At 57.8% G+C, this 18729-nt stretch overlaps 2 protein-coding genes across 2 annotated transcripts; one reads left to right on the plus strand and one right to left on the minus strand.

Moving 5' to 3' along the window:
• Positions 1-2064: 2064 nt before the first annotated feature.
• RPUSD1 (RNA pseudouridine synthase domain containing 1) lies at positions 2065-6299 on the minus strand. Its single transcript, XM_014886478.2, has 6 exons — positions 5950-6299; positions 5545-5736; positions 5328-5451; positions 4761-4863; positions 4577-4678; positions 2065-4418 (listed from the first exon to the last, which is right to left on the minus strand). The coding sequence occupies exons 2-6, from the start codon at positions 5724-5726 to the stop codon at positions 4018-4020; spliced, it is 912 nt and encodes a 303-aa protein (XP_014741964.1). The 5' UTR covers positions 5727-5736; positions 5950-6299; the 3' UTR covers positions 2065-4017.
• A 193-nt stretch (positions 6300-6492) lies between these two features.
• Positions 6493-18331, plus strand: CHTF18 (chromosome transmission fidelity factor 18). Its single transcript, XM_014886353.2, is given in 23 exon segments — positions 6493-6642; positions 6775-6939; positions 7118-7244; positions 7324-7498; positions 7583-7672; positions 7794-7846; positions 8062-8203; positions 8723-8935; positions 9053-9150; positions 9869-9992; positions 10085-10209; positions 10995-11088; positions 11166-11264; positions 11860-11990; positions 12536-12698; positions 12780-13004; positions 13490-13639; positions 15061-15191; positions 15708-15739; positions 15742-15839; positions 16580-16675; positions 17457-17514; positions 18120-18331. Coding segments are annotated over 23 exon segments (2838 nt in total). The 5' UTR covers positions 6493-6530; the 3' UTR covers positions 18257-18331.
• Positions 18332-18729: the final 398 nt, after the last annotated feature.

Here is an 18729-nt window from a genome sequence, read left to right on the forward strand (position 1 = left end):
GGCTGGCACTGCCCACACCATGATGGGATTCATCCTTGGAGCAGGTCCAGAGGGCTGTGTCCCACACTTGGAATTGCTGGAAGGTGCTGGAGGTGCTGGGGTTAATTCTGTCACTCTGGGGCTGGAGCTGTGGGGTCAGGGGTCTCACTGTGCCCACCCCATGTCTGTGATGCTGTACAGACGCCCTGTGACCACGGCAGAGATTTATAATCATATAAAATAGAAAACAGGACTTTTCCTACCCGATATTAAAGGAAACTCCACAATTCTCCTGCCGGGATAGGGTCTCCCTCCATCCCCCCGTTCCTCACCAGTACAGACTGGGAGAAATCCAGTGTAAGGCTCAGCAGGTGTTTCCCATCCCTCCCCACCCCTCAGGTGTGATAGAAACCCTGCTAGAAAATCAATCCCTGCTCCTGCAATTCCCTCGGGGCTGCCCACAGCAACCCATTATGGCCAGGTAAATAAATTTCCCCCCCTAAATCTCATTTTTTTTTTCCCCCAAATTTTACCGTGGCTGTGCTCAGCCGTTCTCCTCCTCCTCGTGCAGGGGGATTTGGCTCCGGGATGGGAAGGTTTGGCCAGGAAGGAGCTGCAGGGGCTGGGCTGGCCAGGACAGCTCTGCACTTTATCTGTGCGGGGTGGGGATGCTGCTGCTCCGCACTCGGGGTGTGACCGCGCAATTTCTCAACTTTATTTTTTCACGCTCCTTTCCTTCTCGCCCGTTTTGCTTTGGGGTTGTTTCCTATTTGTCGGTAAAGGGTCACTCCTTGAGCTCTGGGTTCAGCTGAACCCTAAAGGAAGCCAGAAGGAGTTCAAGGCTCTGCTTTGGGAGTTTCTGTGCTCCTGAGTGGGATCAAGGTGAGGGGAAAGCCTGTAGAGCTGCTCAGGGGTTTGTGTTATAGGGCAGCTGGGGTGCAGAACAGACTGAGCTCAGTGATGGGCTCAGCACCCTCTGTTTCCCCTGTGCCTCTCCTTTTTCCCTGGATCACAGCCAATCCCATTCCCTTTTTTTCCCCCCCCCCCTCCAAAACGTTCGGCACGTGCCCCAAAGGAGCCCAAACCCAAAGGAACCAAACCCTTCCCGAGGCCCTGAGGTGACAGCCTGGAGGAGCTGCGAGCACAAACATTATCTGAGCCTTTATCCCGGGAAAAGGGAAGGGAGGCTGGGCTGGAGCAGGGCTGGGACCCCCCTCAGGGCCAGGTTTGGGGGTCCCAGCCCTCACTGAGAGTCCCTAAAACGCTGGCACGGTGCCAAGAGGGATTTGCCACCTCCCAGCCATGTCCTGTCCCCCAACCGGTTGTGCAGCCTCAGGGCTGAGTGGATGCCCGTGGGTGGGGCTGGTTGCTATTTTGGAAGGATTTACTGTAAAAACAGCTCTTGTTAGAGTGGTAAAATGACAGAAACTCGTTTGCTATGAGGCTGCTGCAGGGACAGCCCCTGCCCCGGGCTGGCTGGACAGAGGTGGCTGCGGCAGGAGGGCAGGGACACTTCAGGGCCACTCTGGGGGTCACCGTGTCCCTGTGGAGATCAAAGCTGGTCCTGAAACCCCCTCCAGGAGCTGCCACAGGAGGATCCACCCTGAACTTGAACATGTGGAGCAACATCTGCCCCAGGCTGTTCCTGGGGACATTCCCAGGCCAGCTGTGAGCTCTGACTGCAGCTCCCTGTGCCAGCAGGGCTGGGAACGCTCCTCTCCCTTAAGCAGCTGCTCTCTGCCCATGTCGGGTTGTTCATCATCTTAAAAGAAATCTCCCAGTCTTAAAGACTGCAATAATTCCTTGGGTCTTCAATCAGTTTTTCCTCTGCTCACACAGCAATTCTGAGGCTCCCACACCATTCCTGGGGAATCTCCCACCCCAATCCCGGGGCTCTCACCCCAATCCTGGAGAATCTCACACCAATCCTGCCCCTCTCTCACCAATCCCGGGGCTCCCACCCCAATCCTGCCTCTCTCAGAACAGGTTGCCCGGGTTGGAGCCCCGGGGCCGCTCCCTCGGGGCCGGTCCGGTTTCATTCCTGAAAAGCCCCGGGAGAACGGGATGGATCCAAAAAGTGGAGAGTGAAGGGCAGAGACACATTTAATACAGTAAATACAGCAAAACTGCAACTGAGGAGTGCAGGGCACCAGAGGAGCCACAGCCCCGCGGGCAGGAGGGGACAGGAGGGGACACGGCGCAGCCGGGAAGGGCTCCTGGAAATCTTCCCTCTGCAGGGTAAGGAAAATTCCTTTTTATCTGCTGGGGAAAAGCAGCACGCAAAGGCTGGGGTGGGGTGTGGGGGCTCCTCGATGCAAACACGGCGTGCTGGGGGTGCCAGCCCCATCCGTGTCCCCGTGTCCCCGTGTCGCCACCCTCATTCCCTCCCTCGGCGGGGAGGGCCGAGTCCCCTCTGGGACGTGCCGATCTCCGCTGGCCTTTCCAGCACCTCCCGTCTCTCACATCTTCAGCAAACAGGTTCGCTCTCAGCTGCGGGACCTGCCCGGCCTCTCCCGGCCGTTCCTGGCCATGGGATGGGGCCTGGCAGGAGGGACAAGGGGCTCCTGCTCCTCCAGCCCCACCCCGAGCCCCCTGGCACCAGCCCAGAGCCCACGGTGGTGGCACCGAGCCACAAAAGGAAGGGACACACGGGACAGGAGATCCAATTCCCCCCAGCCCCGGGATTTTGGTGATTTGCAGGGTGTGTTTATCCACAAGGAGACGGCTGTGACTTTTTATTCCTCCCCAGGGAGGGAGTATCAGCTGTGTGAGCCCCGTCAGGGGAGTTTTCAATGGGATGGGGCTGGTGAGGTGACAACAACTCTGTGCTGATGTGGTCCCTGAAAGCCCTGGGATGGGGCTGTGTGACCCCAGCCCCTCTGTCCCTCCCCAGCTCTTCTGTTCTCATTTCCAAACGTCCCCCAAGGGCTGCAGAGGATGAGCAGGGAAGGGGAAAGCAAAGCAGGATGACCAGCAAAGCAAGGGCACTTCCAAGGAAAAATTTCTTGGCATCTGTCACAGCTGAGCTCCTGCCTGCTCTTCCCATCAGTTCTCAGCTTTTCTTTCAGCTCTATCCTTTTCCTGCTGCTCCAGAGCTCTCCCAAAGTGCCCAGCTGAAGGACCTGCCTGCAGGACCCTCAGGAAACCTGCCAGGCAGGAGCCAGCCCATGGGACCCACACAGGACACTGATCCCTCCTCAGGTGGGTGAGCAGAAAGGGATTTGTGTCCTCTGACCTGTCTCAGCAGGGATAAAAGCAGTGCTAGTAGAAGGAATAATAAAATCCATTAAAAAAGCTTTGGGCTGCTGGCTCTCTGACCATAGAGGTACTAAAAATACCTCATTCCTGAGACCATCCATATTGTACAAACCCTAAAAGACTAGATTCTCTTCCTAGAAAATTGAAAAAAGTTTAAAATCCATTGGTATCAACTCCTTCACCTTCACCAAACCTTTAAAACCCCCCCAGGCGGGCTGAGGGAGGGAGGGGACGAGGGGCAGGGACCTTTCCATGCCCATCCCAGTCCAGTTTCACAGGACACCCCAGGATTGGGGAGGTTATCAGTGTCCCCTGAATGTGCTCCAGCCCCCCGATCTCCCACCTCCCACAGGACACAGCAGCTGGAGTGAGGGAATGGGAATGGGGGACACAAACACTGGAGCTGCTCCCAGCAGGTTCTCCCTGCCCTGTGCTGGGCTACAACTCCACATCCCAGCGTGGAGAGGTTGTGGGAATGTCCATGGCAAAGGCAGTGCCCAGCTGTGCCCGAGCCCCAGGACAGGCATGGAAAGCTTTGGGGTCACTTTGGAAGCTGGAATGTGACACTGACTCTGCTGCTGAGGCCCGGCATTGGGAAAGGGACATCCCGTGACCAGAATGATGCTGGACATTACAAAACAACCCCACCTCAACCACTCCTAAAACCCACGTGACGCCAGCCCCAGCAGCGAGGGAAGCCATACAGGGAGTGAGTGCAGTGTGGAGGCAGCGCTGGGCTCTGTGGGGATGGAGCTGGAAATGCAGGAATGTGCTTTGTGCTCACTCCAGAGCCCACTCAGCCAACCACTGCTCGCACCGCGCCCGCTGCTCCTCCGTCTCCTCCCTCCTGCCTTCACCCCCTGCTTCCTCCTCTCCGGCAGCTTCCCGGCACTCCTCTTCCTCCTCCTCTTCCTCTTTCTGCGTTCCCTTGTCCTTCAGCTCCTGGATGACGTCCTCCAGCCGCTGGGTGACGCGCTGGGGCACCCACTTGCTGTCCATGGTGGTGACGAAGGGGTCGGGGGCGCACACCTCGATCAGCTCCTTGCCGGTGGGAATGCGCAGGTAGTAGGCGTGGAGCATCATCCTGTAGGGATTGCTGTCCTGCCGGTGGCTGTAGGTGAAGTCCCCCACGATGGGGTGGCCGATGGCGCTGCAGTGAACCCGGAGCTGGTGAGTCCTGCCTGAGGGGAGAGCGGGAATCAATCAAGGACAGGGAATTCCTGAATCTTTCCTTCAGGGCGTGGTGACAATACACCTAATGGCATTTGTGCCCCTGAGCACGGCAGCTCTCAGCTTCCCTCATCCCTCTGGCTCTGCTCAGAGCTGTCCCTGTCCCCACCTGTGAGTGGCTGCAGCAGCACTTTGGTGACGGGGTCTCCGCTGTAGGATCCATGCTCCAGCACCATCAGCTCCGACTGGCACGGCTTGGGATTCTCACAGCCTGCAAGGAGATGCACAGGGGGTTTGTGACGCCCCACACATCGCTGGGGGTGTGGGCAGGGCAGGGTGAAGGGGCTGCTCACCCTCTGTGCCCTCGATGCACATCATGTGGGTCATGCCCTCCGTGGTGTTCTTCCCGATGGCGTAGCTGATCGTCATCCTGCTCTGGCTCACGTGGCCCCTCACCTGGGGACAGGAATGTGCAAACTGAGCCCCTGCTCCTCACCCACCCCCCATCACAGGAACCGTGGATTCACACAAAGCCTGGGCTTGGAAGGACCTTAAAGCCCGGCCATTTCCCCAAGCCCAGCTCCTTGCTGGGGGCAGGGACACCTCACACTGTCCCAGGGTGCTCCCAGCCCCATCCAAGCTGGCTTTGGACACTTCCAGGGATCCAGGGGCAGCCACAGCTACTCTGGGCACCCTGTGCCAGAATTCCTTCCTAATATCCAACCTAACACCACCCTGTGGCAGTGGGAAGCCATTCCTTATGTCCTGTGCCTCCATGCCCTCATCCAAATCTCTCTTGGAGCCCCTTTAGGCTCCAACTCTGAATCTTTCTCTTCTCCAGCTGAACACCCCCAACTCCCTGAGCTTTCCCTCAGGGCAGAGTTGTCCAGGAACACCAGGAGGTGGCAGGGAGGGCTCACCAGGGCCAGGTAGGCTTTGGTCACCAGGCGCTCCTTGAAGCACTTGTAGGCACTTCCAGCTGCCGCTTTGTTGAGTGCCACACACAGGGCCCCGCTGGTGGAGAAATCCAGCTGGTGGCAGAACCTGGCGAGGACACGGGGGGTAAAGGATTATCCTGGGCACGTCAGGAGTGTCCCCAGCAGAGGGCAGAGCCGGGCTCGGTGCCCAGGTGCTCACCTGAAGCCGTAGTAGGTGTCGGGGTCGGCCAGCTCGGGGAAGCGGTGCTTGAGCTGGCTCTGCAGGGTCAGAGTCTCGTACCACATCTTGCTGTCGATGCGCAGGTCCCAGTGCTTGTTGACCACGATGAAGTCGGAGCTCTGGTACAGGATGGACAGGTTGTCGATGGTGCCCGGCTCCATGGCCAGAGCCCTGCGGGGGAGAGAGAGAGGAGAGGGGGAAATGGGATGAGCGGGGTGGGAGGAACCGCCCGGGATGGGCACAGCAGCCTGGGACAGGCAGGGAGCAGGGTCTGGAGATGGGATACGCCAGTGAGGGTGGGATACCCCAGTACGGAATGGAGATGTCCCAGTGCTGCAGAGGTACCTGCAACACCGCTGTCACCCCGCCTGTCCCCAAACTCACCGCTGTCACATGCGATGCAGCTCCCACAGGCACCGGCGCTACAGCCGCTCCCCAGCCGCCGCCATGGCCGTGTCACAGCGCACGGCTCCAACGCTGTCCCGCCATGGGGATGGCGCATCCCCGCGCCGCTGTCACGCGTGGAGGCCCCGCAGCCGAGCCGGGCTGGCTCTGCCCATCCCGACGGCGGCGATCGGCCCGGCCGAGACCGCGGCGGAGGGAACGGGACAGGGGACACGCACGGCGGAGAGGACCCGGGCAGGGCTTAGGGACCCGGGCAGGGATGAAGGGCCCGGACCCGGCTGAGGGACCCGCGCAGCGCCCACGGGGCCCAGGCCCCGCCCGCTCCCGCTGCGCTTTCCGGCAGCGCTCACATGGCGTCCAATCAGCACCGCCCCCGCCGCGTCCGCCCACGCGCCCTGTCCAATCAGCATCGCGTCCGCCCACGCGCCCTGTCCAATCAGCGCCGTGCCCGCCGCGTCCCGCCCCGGGCGCAGTGTCCAATCAGCGCCGGCTCCGCGGCGCGCGCGGGAGGAAGCGCGGCGGGCGCGGGGCCGGTGGTGGCGGCGGGGCGGGCGCTGCCCATGGCGGGCACCGAGGTCGGGCCCGAGGATGGGCTGGATGATGGCCCCGATGAGGGCGATAGCTTCTACGAGCGCTTCGCCGCCGAGCTGGAGGTGCTGGCCGAGCTGGGAGGTGAGCGCTGCTGCGGCAGCGGGACGGGAGGCGGAGGGAGAGATGGATGGAGCGGGCAGGACCGTGCTTTGCGCGCCCGCCCCGCCGCGGGTCCACTCCGGTGACCGGCACCGTGATCCGACCCCTTTGCAGATGAACCATCCCCACCCGCCGGCACCAAAACCTCCCAGTTCCGAGGCAAGAGGCAGCAGCCGGAGGAGCCCGACTCCACCGGGGACTCTCCCGGCGACTCCAGCGCCAAGGACAGGGACCCGGGCTGTGTCCCCGCCGTGTCCCCGGCAGCATCCGAGCCCCGCAGTAGGTTTGACCCGGTTCCCCGGGTGCTGCTGACCCCTGTCCCGCCGGCCCGAGCGGTGCCGGGTACCAGAGCATCCCCCGGGTACCGGAGCGTTCCCCGGGTACCGGAGCATCCCCCGGGTACCGGAACGTCCCCCGGGTACCAGCGGCTGTCAGTGATGCTCTGCCCTTGCTGCAGCCCCGAAGCCGAAGCGGCAGCGCCTGGAAGCTGTTAAGAAGCTCGATTTCGGTGCAGACGATGAGTTGGCTCCCGATGTCTCCTGGGATGGTGGCCCAGAGGCACCTCTGGTTGCCCACAATACCAGGTTGGCCACGCTGAACCCCGTTTTTAACAGGACAGAAGGAAAGTGTCCTTCCTTATTGAAGGGATTTGGTGTTTTCCAGCTCGAACCACCTGGAGATGAGTGGAATGATCCCCCTGCAGACCACACCACCCTTGGAAAAGAAGAAGGTCCTGAGGAGACCCCCAATCCTGGAGGATTACATCAATGTGACATCCACCCAGGGCACCAGGGTGTTCCTGGTGCTGAGGGATGATCCCCGTGGGACAGGGCTGGAGGTGAGCAGGGCTCTGAAGGTCGCGTTTGCCCCTCTGTGACCTGCAGTGGCTCAGGAGGGCTCTGCCTGTGCCGTGTCCTTGCAGCTCCCGGATTCCCTGGGCTGGAACGCTCGCAGGCCGCTCCACTTGCTGGGAGTGCCCTTCTCCTACCTGAAGGAGCAGGTGGATGAGGAGGTACCACATCTCCCACACCTTCCCCTGTGCCCCTGCCACTCCTGCTGGCTCCCAAATTCCTGGCCCCCAGCTGTGGATTTGGGGGGGTTGTCTCTGATCCCTCCCTGTGTTTGTGCTCAAGCGTCGCAGGCAGGTTCTGGAGGCCTCCCAGCAGCTGACAGAGATCATCAACAGGTGAGATTTGGGGATGGAATCCCTCCCCAATCCCAAATCCAACCACGCTGCTGGATTTGCCTCCCAGCTGCTCTTTCAGGATCAAATTTTGGGGGGGTCCTACAAGCAGAGGAGCCTTTTTGCCCTCATCACCCCCAGCCTGGGGAGTGTGGGTGGAATTCCCACCCTGCCCTGACTCCTGGGGGGGTTTGGGATAAATGAATTCCATCCTGCAGTTGCCTGGGGAGCGAGCCCAGTGCTGAGAGCCCAGATCCCAGCATGGACACAGATCCAGCAGCCGAGGAGGAATCTGCATCCCACTGCCTCTGGGTGGACAAGTTCACACCCCGGCGCTACATAGAGCTGCTCAGTGATGATGTGAGGTGCTGGGACAAGAGGGGGGCTTGGCATGGGTGGGGTCAGCACCTTTGCAGCTCTTTCTTGGTGCCAGGGGGTCAGGAATTGCCTTTGGAAGCGCTGTGTCTGTGCTGGGAGCAGTGCTGAGTCCCTGAGAGGGATGGCAGGTTTTCATTGGGATGTTCTGGCTGAAGAAACTATGGAACATGACCAAAATGAGACAAAAAGAAAGACTGGGAGGATTTTAGCCCAGGGGTTGTTGGCTATTTTGAATTTTTTTGGGTAATATTACAAGTTTTGAACGTGCTGGGAGAGGCTGGGAAGCTCTGACAAGACAGAGCAGGGCCAGCAGGGATGGGGCTGGTGTGACTTATCCAGGCTTTCCCTGAGGTTTGGGGGCTGAGCTGGCAAGTGAAGCATTCCCACCTTGTCCCGGGGAGATGCCCTGAGCATCCTCCTCCATGAAGGAGAGCCTTCCTCTGCCCTCAGCTGGATTTTTGGCCAGGCTCCATGGATTTTCCCTGCTCTCCCCCCCTGCAGTACACCAATCGCTGCCTGCTCAAGTGGCTCAAGCTGTGGGACACGGTGGTGTTTGGCAAGGACAAGGCTGGCAAGAAGCCCAAGCCCAACCCTGCAGCTCATCCCCCACTCAGCCATGCCAAGGAACATCCCAACAAATGGAAAACCAAGGTCCAGCTCACTGAGGAGATCCTGGAGGCTGAGCTGGACCAGCACAAGAGACCCAAATACAAGGTGAGCAGGAGGGGATGTGGCTGTTGGGTCCCTCTGCTGCCACCAGCTGAGGAGCAGCGTTGTCCCCTCCGTGGAGGAAGCCCTGCAGGGGTCACCTCCCGTCTCTCTGTGCCACAGGTGGCCCTGCTGTGTGGGCCCCCTGGCCTGGGCAAGACCACGCTGGCCCACGTCATCGCCAGGCACGCGGGGTACAACCCTGTGGAGATGAATGCCAGGTGAGCCATGAGAGCCCCTGGGTGCCAGGTGAGCTCCTGAGAGCCAGGTGAGCCAGGTGAGCCCCTGGGTGCCAGGTGAGCCCATGCCCCACCCACAAACGGGGCCAGGTGATGCTCTTCTGGAGGTGGTGCAGGAGGTGATGGTGGCCTGGGGGTGATGCTTGAAGTGGTGCTTTTCTGGAGGTGATGCTGTTCCAGGGGTGATGCTGGAAGTGATGGCTCCGTGGAGGTGATGCTGTTTTTGGGGTGATGCTGTTGTGGAGGTGATGGGGTGCTGGAGGTGATGGTGCTGCTTTGGAGTTGGTGCTATTCCAGAGGTGATGCTGTGCTGTGATGCTGATGCTGTGGTGATGGTGTTCTGGAGGTGATGGTGAAGGGGATGCTGTTCTTGGGGTGATTCTGGAGGTGATGCTGGTTTTGGGGTGATGCTGTTCTGGAGGTGATAGTGCTGGGGAGGTGATGCTCTTCTAGAGGTGATGCTGTTCTTGGGGTGATGCTTTTCTGGAGATGCTGCTGTTTTTGGGGTGATGCTGTTCTGGAGATGATGCTGTGCTGTGATGGTGCTGTGGAGGTGCTGCTGTTCTGGAGGTGATGGTGAAGGTGATGCTGTTCTTGGGGTGATGCTGGAGGTGCTGCTGTTCTGGAGGTGCTGCTGTTCTGGGGCTGATACTGTCCATGTCCCCATACCCGAGCTCACCTGTCCCCGTGTCCCCTGCAGTGATGACCGCAGCCCCGAGGTGTTTAGGACCCGCATTGAAGCTGCCACCCAGATGAGGTCGGTGCTGGGCTCCCACGAGAGACCCAACTGCCTCATCATCGACGAGATCGACGGCGCGCCCGCGGTGAGCCCACCCCTCAAACACCCCCCTGCTAACACCTCCCCTGCTGCTCCACCAGCAAAAATCCCTCTGTGCCATCCTTGCTGTCCCCACAGGCCTCCATCAATGTGCTGCTGGCCATCATCCAGAGGAAGGACGGCGAGGGCGAGGCGGGCGCGGGGCGGCGGCGGCGGGAGGGGGGGCTCCTGCTCCGCCCCATCATCTGCATCTGCAACGACCAGTGAGTGTCACCTGCCCCTGGGGGGGACGGGGACAGCGACATCGCAGCCTGGCCCCACACACGAGGTGGCTGCTGGTGGGGGCTCTGTTGGAGTGCAGCTCCTCAAGTGCTGGGGTTGGTTTGGGCTCCTCACAGTAAGGACGTTGTGGAGCTGGAGCGTGTCCAGGGAAGGGAATGAGAATTCCAGGCTGGAGAATTCCTGAGGGAGCTGGGAAGGGGCTCAGCCTGGAGAAAAGGGGGATCAGGGGGGACCTTGTGGCTCTGCACAACTCCGTGACAGGAGGGGACAGCCAGAGGGGTCGGGCTCTGCTCCCAGGGAACAGGGACAGGAGGAGAGGGAGCGGCCTCAGGCTGGGCCAGGGGACATCTAGGTGGGATTTTAGGAAAAATTCTTTAATGGAAAGGGCAACCAAGTATGGATTGGTCCGGGCCGCTCAGGGCAGTGGTGGAGTCTCCATCCCTGGGGGGATTTAAAAGCTGGGACATCATTTCATGGTAACTTGGCAGTGCTGGGGGAACACTTGGACTCAGTGCTCTGGGAGGTTTTTCTCAGCCTAAATAGTTCCAGGATTACGAAGGGAATTCTTTGTGGGGCTCTCAGCCCCATTCCAGGATTAGGAAGAGAATTCCGTGCTGGATTCTCTCAGCCCTGTTCCAGGATTAGGAAGGGAATTCCCTGCTGGATTCTCTCAGCCCCATTCCAGGATTAGGAAGGGAATTCCCTGCTGGATTCTCTCAGCCCCGTTCCAGGATTAGGAGGAGAATTCCTGTGTTTCCCTCCCCAGGTTCGTGCCCGCGCTCCGCCCGCTCCGGCAGCAATCCTTCCTGCTCAGCTTCCCCCGCACCGCTCCCTCCCGGCTCGCCCAGCGGCTCAGCGAGGTCTGGGGACACCCAGGGCCCCCCTGTCCCCTGGCTGTGTCCCCTCCGTGCCCCTGAGCCCTGTGCTGCTCCCACAGATCGCTCTCCGGCAGGGAATGCGGGCGGACACGGGAGCGCTGCTGGCGCTGTGCGAGAAAACCGACAGCGACATCCGCTCCTGCATCAACACCCTGCAGGTGTGGGGACACTGCCAGGAGCCTGGGGACACTGCCAGGGGCCTGGGGACACGGACATGGCCTGGGAACACTGCCAGGGCTCTGGGGACACTGCCAGGGCTCTGGGGACATGGACATGGCCTGGGGACACTGCCAGGGCTCTGGGGACACTGCCAGGGCTCTGGGGACATGGGGATGACTGTGAGGACACAGGGATGGCTGTGGGAACACTACAAGGGACCTGGGAACATGGGGATGGCTCTGGGGACACAAGGAGGGCTCTGGGGACATGGGGATGGCCTTGGGGATGAGAGCATGCCTCTGGGGATACTGGAAAGGCCCTGAGGACATGGGCATGGCCCTGGGGACATGGAGATGACCTTGGGGACACAGGACACAGGGATGGCTCTGGGGACACACTCCTGCTGCACACAGGCTCGCACAGGGACAGAGGGGACAAAAGTCCCTTGCAGGCAGATCCCTGGAACATCACCCCGTCCCCTGGGCTCTTTTCATCCCCACACATGGAGGGGGTGGGGGTGGCTGTGTCCAGCTGTTCCCAGAGGTTTGGGATCCCCATCCCCTCCATCCCCTCCATCCCTCCCTCCTGCTGCAGTTCCTGCACGGCCGAGGGCAGAAGGAGCTCAGTGTGCAGATGGTGCAGACCATGAGGATTGGCCTGAAGGACCAGAACAAGGGGCTCTTCTCCATCTGGCAGGAGATCTTCCAGCTCCCCAAGCCCCAGAGGTAGGAGATGGGGGGGGTTTAGATCTGGTAGGTGTTTGGGGGGTGATGTTCCCATTTCCCAGAGAAGCTGTGGCTGCCCCTGGATGCCTGGAAGTGTCCAAGGGATGGGGATTGGAGCAATGTTCTGTGATTCCATGAGCTGCAGGGTCTTGAGGAGATTTGTGGCCATCATGGAATCCTGGAAGGGTTTGGGTTGGAAGGACCTCAAAGCCCATCCAGTGCCACCACCCCCTGCCATGGCAGGGACACCTCTCACTGTCCCAGGCTGCTCCAAATCCCATCCAACCTGGCCTTGGACACTTCCAGGGATGGAGCAGCCACAGCTTCTCTGGGAATTCTATTCCAGGGCCTCCCACCCTCCCAGGGGATATTCCTTCCCAATATTCCCTCTAAACCTCTTTCAGTTGAAGCCACTCCAGATGTTTTGTTACCCAATAATTCAGCACTGGCATTGCCTCCAGTGCAGTTTCCAAGCATCCAAATATTCCTTGTTGACCCCTCCAGCCCTGGGAAACGCTCAGCTCTTCCCTTTGGGCTCCCCCCAGGCACAGGATAGGAATGGATCCCTCTGTGCCAGCCCAGCTCCTGCTGGGGGACGAGGACCTGTCCCACCCTGGGGGCTCAGGGGGCTTCAGTTCCTCCTGCCAGCGCTTCCACCACATCCTGCAGCTCTCCATCTCCTCGGGGGAGCAGGACAAGCTGGCCCAGGTGAGAGCAGCCAAAGGGGGCTGGAGCTGAGCTGGGATGAGCTGGGATCCCTCTGACCCCCCCCCCCCCACCCTCTTCCAGGGCCTGTTTGAGAACTTCCTGAAGATGAAGGTGCGAGATTCCAGCCTGGGCTCCGTGTGCCTGGCCCTGGAGTGGCTGAGTTTCTGTGACCTGCTGGGCCAGGCTGTTGTGCACAGGCAGAGCTTCCAGCTCCTGCGTTACCTGCCCTTCCTGCCCGTGGCTTTCCACCTGCTCTTCGCTGCCACCTCTGTCCCCAGGCTCTCCTACCCCAGCAGCCAGCCCGAGGCAAGTCCAGCAGGGGCTGGGGACAGAGCTCTGACCCTGCAGGGACACCTTTTACTATGACCCAGAGCTTATTTTAACTACTAACATCGCTATATTTATGTTATTATCTTCCAATCACAAAAGGTTAGCATGTTACACTTTAAGCTATAAATTGTTTTTTCAGGTTTTTCTCAGTGGAAAATGCTGAGTTTTTTTTTTTTTTTTTTTTTACTTGTAACATTGGCTTTCTTGTTTGCTTGTGAAAACCTTTTTGCTTGATAAAAACATTTTTTGTTTGAGGTGGATTTGTGCTTTGCTGGATAAAACCCCCTTCTAACTCACTCACTTTTCGCATTTTAGTTGTCCGATAATCAGCTCAATAATTTTTTTTTCATTTCACATTAAAACTTGCTATTATTCATCGAGACTTTTTTTTTTTTTTTTTGTTAAATCCTCATCCATCCCTGCACTACCTGAGGGGTTTTTTTTTTTTGTGTTGTTTTCAGGCCGTGGCCAAGCTGAGCCAGCTGCAGAACGTGGTGCTGTCCATGGTGTCGGGGATCGCGCCGGGCGCTCGGAGCCGGGCGGGGCAGCAGGCGCTGGTGCTGGACGTGCTGTGCCTGCTGCTGGACATCATCGCCCCCAAACTGAGACCTGTGAGTGTCCCCAGCCTGTCCCCAACCCCTGGCCCTGCTGCCACGTGAGGTTTTTGGATCTCTGGGTGCTTTTAGGCAGCCACGCTGTCGGGTTGTTTCCTTTAAAAAGCCAAGCCGGTTAATCGGTGCTATAAATTTATTTAGTGCAGGAGCACATCAGTCTCAAAGGCAAAAACAAAGCAAAGGAATGGCAAAGTGCAATGGCATAAAGCCATGACACAGAGCACTAGTTTTCCCTAATGCACGTTCTTTTATAGAAACTTCCCAACTGGCTAAGACACAAATTCAAACCACAACTCCTTAACCTGTTAGAATTTTGGTTTCTTAGCACACCAGGCTATGTATAAACTACAGTCATGGCCTGTCTTGTTTTAACTGAAAAATGTAAGCAATATTCTTACTATAACTCTGTTATGTCTGAAACCAGGTTCTTGGATCCTCCAAGGAAACACTGGCATCCAGGACTGTGTTTTTCAGCCTGGAATCTCAGACCTTTTACTTGCTAAAAGCACTTAAAACTTATTCCATTTACTTACTGACTTACTCACTCCATCTATTCACTTACTCATTCCATCCAAAGGCTTTAATTGCATCCCTGCACTCTGATCTCTCTCTGAATTCTTCAGAGAGACCCCTGGCTTACTGACTCCAACCTCTGTAAACCCATCCCTGATGAGCTATTCTGGATTTCTGTCCCAAATCCGGGCTGGGTTTGATGTTGCAGGAGTTGAGGTGCCCAACTTTGTGGTGGGCAGCACCTAGGCTGGGCTTGGCTGAGCAGGGCTTTGGGGAGCTGTCCCAGCCAGGAGGGGTCTGTCCCTGCTCTGGGAAGGATGTGTGTGGTGGGAAATGGGTTTGTAGGGAGTTTTCAGAAGGCTCACACATCTGTGTGCAAACCTGGAGGTAAGAAATGCTGACTTAGAAATGCCATGGAATAGGACAGATGTTGTTGAGCTAAGAAAAAAGTTCCAAAGGATGGCCTTGCAAATAAAACTGGATACTTTGGAGAAATAGAACTATGAAAAATGCATTGTAATAGAACCCATGAGAGAGAATTGTAGATGATTGGCTTTAAGGCATTTTACAGCATGATGTGACAAAAGCTGATAGGCCCAGAAACTCTCAGAGTGAATTGTAATTAGGAAATCATTGGGTTCTGATTGTGATGGTGTTAATTATAACATCTCTATGGTCTCACCCTTCATGTGAGACTGAAAATAGAACGAAAGTTCTTTAAAACCCCTCTCAGTTGTCCCATGTCTGGGTCAGAAAAGGACAAAACCCAACAGCGTGTCCCTAAGAGGGAACTAAACTCCATCTGGGTCCTTCCTCACCACTCCATCTGGGTCCTTCCTCACCCCAAAACAAACCCCGTGCTTGGGGTGTTGGGGTTTCCAAGCTCTCTGCTGTGCCCTGGCCAGGTGAACACTCAGCTCTACAGCCTGAGGGAGAAGCAGCAGCTGGCAGAGCTCATCAGCACCATGCTCACCTACAACCTCACCTACCTGCAGGAGCGCCTGCCCGAGGGCCAGTACATCTTCAAGCTGGACCCGTGAGTGCCACGACTGCCCAGGGCACCCCAAATCCATCCCTGGGAAGCTGGGCAGGGGCTGGGTGCAATTCCAGAAAAGCTGTGCCTGCCCCTTGGATCCCTGGAATGGCCAAGGGCCGGGCTGGATGGGAATTGGAGTAAGTGGAAGGAGCTGGAGGGTTTTAGGATCCTTCCCAAGCCAAACCGTTCCAGGAGCCTGTGATGAATCTCAGGAGAATTTGGGACTTTTGGCTTTGCCCCATTCCCAGCAGGTTGGGTTTAATGGGATTAAAGACAAGGGAGCAGCTTCCTTTGCTGTCACCAGGACAGGGCTGAGTTTTTGGGGTTGATTCCCTGTTTTTCTCTGCTGGTGGCTGTGCAGAGCTGGGTGTTTTTTGGGGTTGATTCCCTGTTTTTCTGTTCTGCAGGCTGTACAGAGCTGGGTGTTTTTTGGGATGGATTCCCTGTTTTTCTGTGCTGGTGCTGTACAGAGCTGGGTGTTTTTTGGGGTTGATTCCCTGTTTTTCTGGCCTGCAGGAATGTGGAAGCTGTGTGTCGTTTCCCTGCTCTGCAGCCCGGAGGCAGCTCAGCTACCAGGCCAAGCAGCTCATTGCCAGGGAGATCGAGCTGGAGAAGATGAGGAGGGCAGAGGCACGAAACCTGGCACAGGTTGGCATTTCCCAAATGGCTGCCAGGGCTGGGCAAACGTGGAGAAAATCCCTGGGGATGTGTTTTTCCCAAAGCAGCCACTGGATTTAATCCAGGATTAACCCCCCCCTCCCCCAGCTGCAGATGTTTCACTGCACAGCTGGGCTGGGTTGGAGGGCTGAGCTTTATTGCAGGAATTCTGGAAGGATTCAAGCTTTGAACTTTTCCACCCTCCAGGGAGGAGGTGGGAATTTGGAAGTGGGAATTTTTTGGGCTGCTGTCTGTGGGAGGTGAACTCTTCCCCTTCCTTCCCCTTCCCTGGCTGCTGCACTTCCCAAATGTCCCAAAGTCCCCAGAGTGGCTCTGCCCACTCTCCTGGAGGCTGGAAAAGATGGGAAGGGGTGGAAAAGGTGGAGAAACATCTTGGGTGTAGCCAATGCCTGTCCTGGCCTGGTGCCAGCAGGATAATTAATCCCTGGGAGCCCCTTGGAGCAGGAGAAAGGCTCCTGGGGGATGTGTGGGACAAAGAGAAGCTTCAAAAACATCTCTGAGGGCTCCTTGTTTACACGGTGTGGATGGGAAATCCCAGGGAAAGGGGTTTCAGCTGGGGCTGATCCACGAGGCAGAAATGATGGAAAAATCTTCGGGATGCTGCAGGGGGTGGCTGGGATGGGGGACAAGGGGGTGACAGATGCTCGGTGCTCCAGCCTGGAGCTCAGCCACCCCAAGGGGAGCCTGGTCCGGGTCTGTCCTCCCCACAGGACCCCAGCAATGGCCTCAGGGAAGAGCCAGCAGAGACCCCCAGCCACCAGCAGCACCTGGAGCACATCGTGAGGAGAGCAGCAGTGCAGGACAAGGTCAGGGCTGCATTCCTGCCCCCATTCCTGCCCCCATTCCTGCTCCAATTCCTGCCCCCATTCCTGCCTCTATTCCTTCCCCAGTTCCTGTCCCAATTCCTTCCCCAATTCCTGTCCCAATTCCTGTCCCAATTCCTTCCCCAATTCCCTCCCCAATTCCTCCCCCAATTCCTGTCCCCATTCCTGTCCCCATTCCCCTTCCCTGGGCTGCCAGGCACTCCCTGGCTCCACTGGAATTTGGTTTTTTAGTCCAGTTTCCTTTAATAGCCCAGCTCAGCTCGGTGTGTCCCATAAAGGCCTCGCTGGGACTGCCGTGAATTGGGGCTGGGTGACATTTTGGATGTGTCCCAGGGAGTTTTCAGGGCTGGGGGAGGGAGGAGCTGTGGGAATTTGGGGTTGAAATCGCTGAATTTGGGCTCTGGGAGGATGCAGCTTGGAAAAGCTGCTCTGGGATGATCCAAGAGGAGCTGGGATCAGTCCCTGGCACTGCCCCTCTGCAGGCTCAGCTGCCACCTCTTTGCTGGGTCTAAAACCCCACCTGAGCCTCATTTTTTTTTTTTTTTTTTTTTTTTGCCTTTTCCCCAAATTTGGATGCTGTTTGCATTCCCTGGCCCTTCCTGCAGGATTTGCATTGGCTCCTGCTCTGCCCAGGAGAGCTCTGGGGTGTCTGAGCCTGGCCCAGGGAGGATTTTTTTGGTCCTGTTTTTGTCCCTCTCTGAGCAGCAGCTGCCAGTGCAGGTGCTCCAGGGCCACCTCAGTTCCTGATTTTTGCTTCCCACAGCCCGAGACGGATTTTTTTGGGAGGCCAATCCAGAGGAAAGAGGCGACCACGGCCCCGGGTGGGTGACACAGGGATGGGGTGGCCTAGGGACAAAGTGTCCCTGAGCTCTGGGTGGTGACACAAGGACAAAGTGAGTGGCACAGGGACAGGGTGTCCCTGAGCCCCAGGTGGGTGGCACAGGGACAAAGTGAGTGACACAGGGGTGACCCTGAGCCCCGGGTGGTGGCACAGAGTGGCCCCAGCCCCAGGTGGGTGGCACAGGGACAAGGTGACCCTGAGCCCTGGGTGGGTGGCACAGGGGTGTCCCTGAGCCCCAGGTGGGTGGCACAGGGACAGGGGTGACCTGAGCCCTGGGTGGGTGACACAGGGACAGGGGTGTCCCTGAGCCCTGGGTGGGTGACACAGAGTGACCCCAGCCCAGATGGGTGACACAGGGACAGGGGTGACCCCATTCCCAATTCCAGCACCACAGAGAGGCTCCTGTCCCCAGGGGACACAAACACACCCCACTGCAGCTGGCAGGGGAGTTCCCGGGACAAATCCATCCATTCCTGCCCCATCCAGAGGGAATTCAGGGTCTGGGTGGGGGGTGAGACCCTCCAGAACCGCAGGCGGGGATCTCTGAGCACTTGGGGATTTTCCAAGCGGATTTTGCCGGTGCAGCCGCGCAGGTTTGCAGGGAGGAGCTGCTGGAGGCGCGGATGGGGAAGGCTGTGGGCAGCAGCGATGTTTGGTTCCGTTTCCACGAGGGCTTTTCCAACGCCGTCAGGAGGAGCCTTTACATCAGGGACCTGCTCTAGCACCGATTCCGCGGCTGCGATCGAAGGCATCGCCCGATTTTTGTCTTTCTGAGTCCTGGCTGGGGGCGGGGGGTTGGGGGGGGGGGTGTGGCCGTGATTTTGGCGCTTATTTTGTTTAAAAAAAAAAAAAAAAAAAAAAAAAAAAAGAAATAAATGTGTCTAAAAAAAAAAAAAATTAACAGGGGAGTATCGCTGTGTTTATTTCAGTCATAAAGCTCGAGGTGCCACAGATTCTGCCTGGGCTGTGAAATGAGATCCTACAGCGTACAAAAGTATCTAAAATCACTAAAAACGTGGGGTTTTTTGTTTTTTTTTTTTTTATGAAAAGCTTCTGTACAAGTTGCAAAATCTGCTTTTTTTTTTTTTTGGGGTGGCACAAGCGTGAGGTGAAGCTGCAGCAAAGTTTGGGGAAGCCTTTGCTGCTCCTTCCCCCATCCTGGGGGGTTCCTGTGTCCCCCATCTCTAAAAACTCT

Source organism: Sturnus vulgaris, chromosome 16 (genome assembly GCF_052056855.1).
Source record: "Sturnus vulgaris isolate bStuVul1 chromosome 16, bStuVul1.hap1, whole genome shotgun sequence".
Lineage (NCBI taxonomy): Eukaryota > Metazoa > Chordata > Aves > Passeriformes > Sturnidae > Sturnus > Sturnus vulgaris.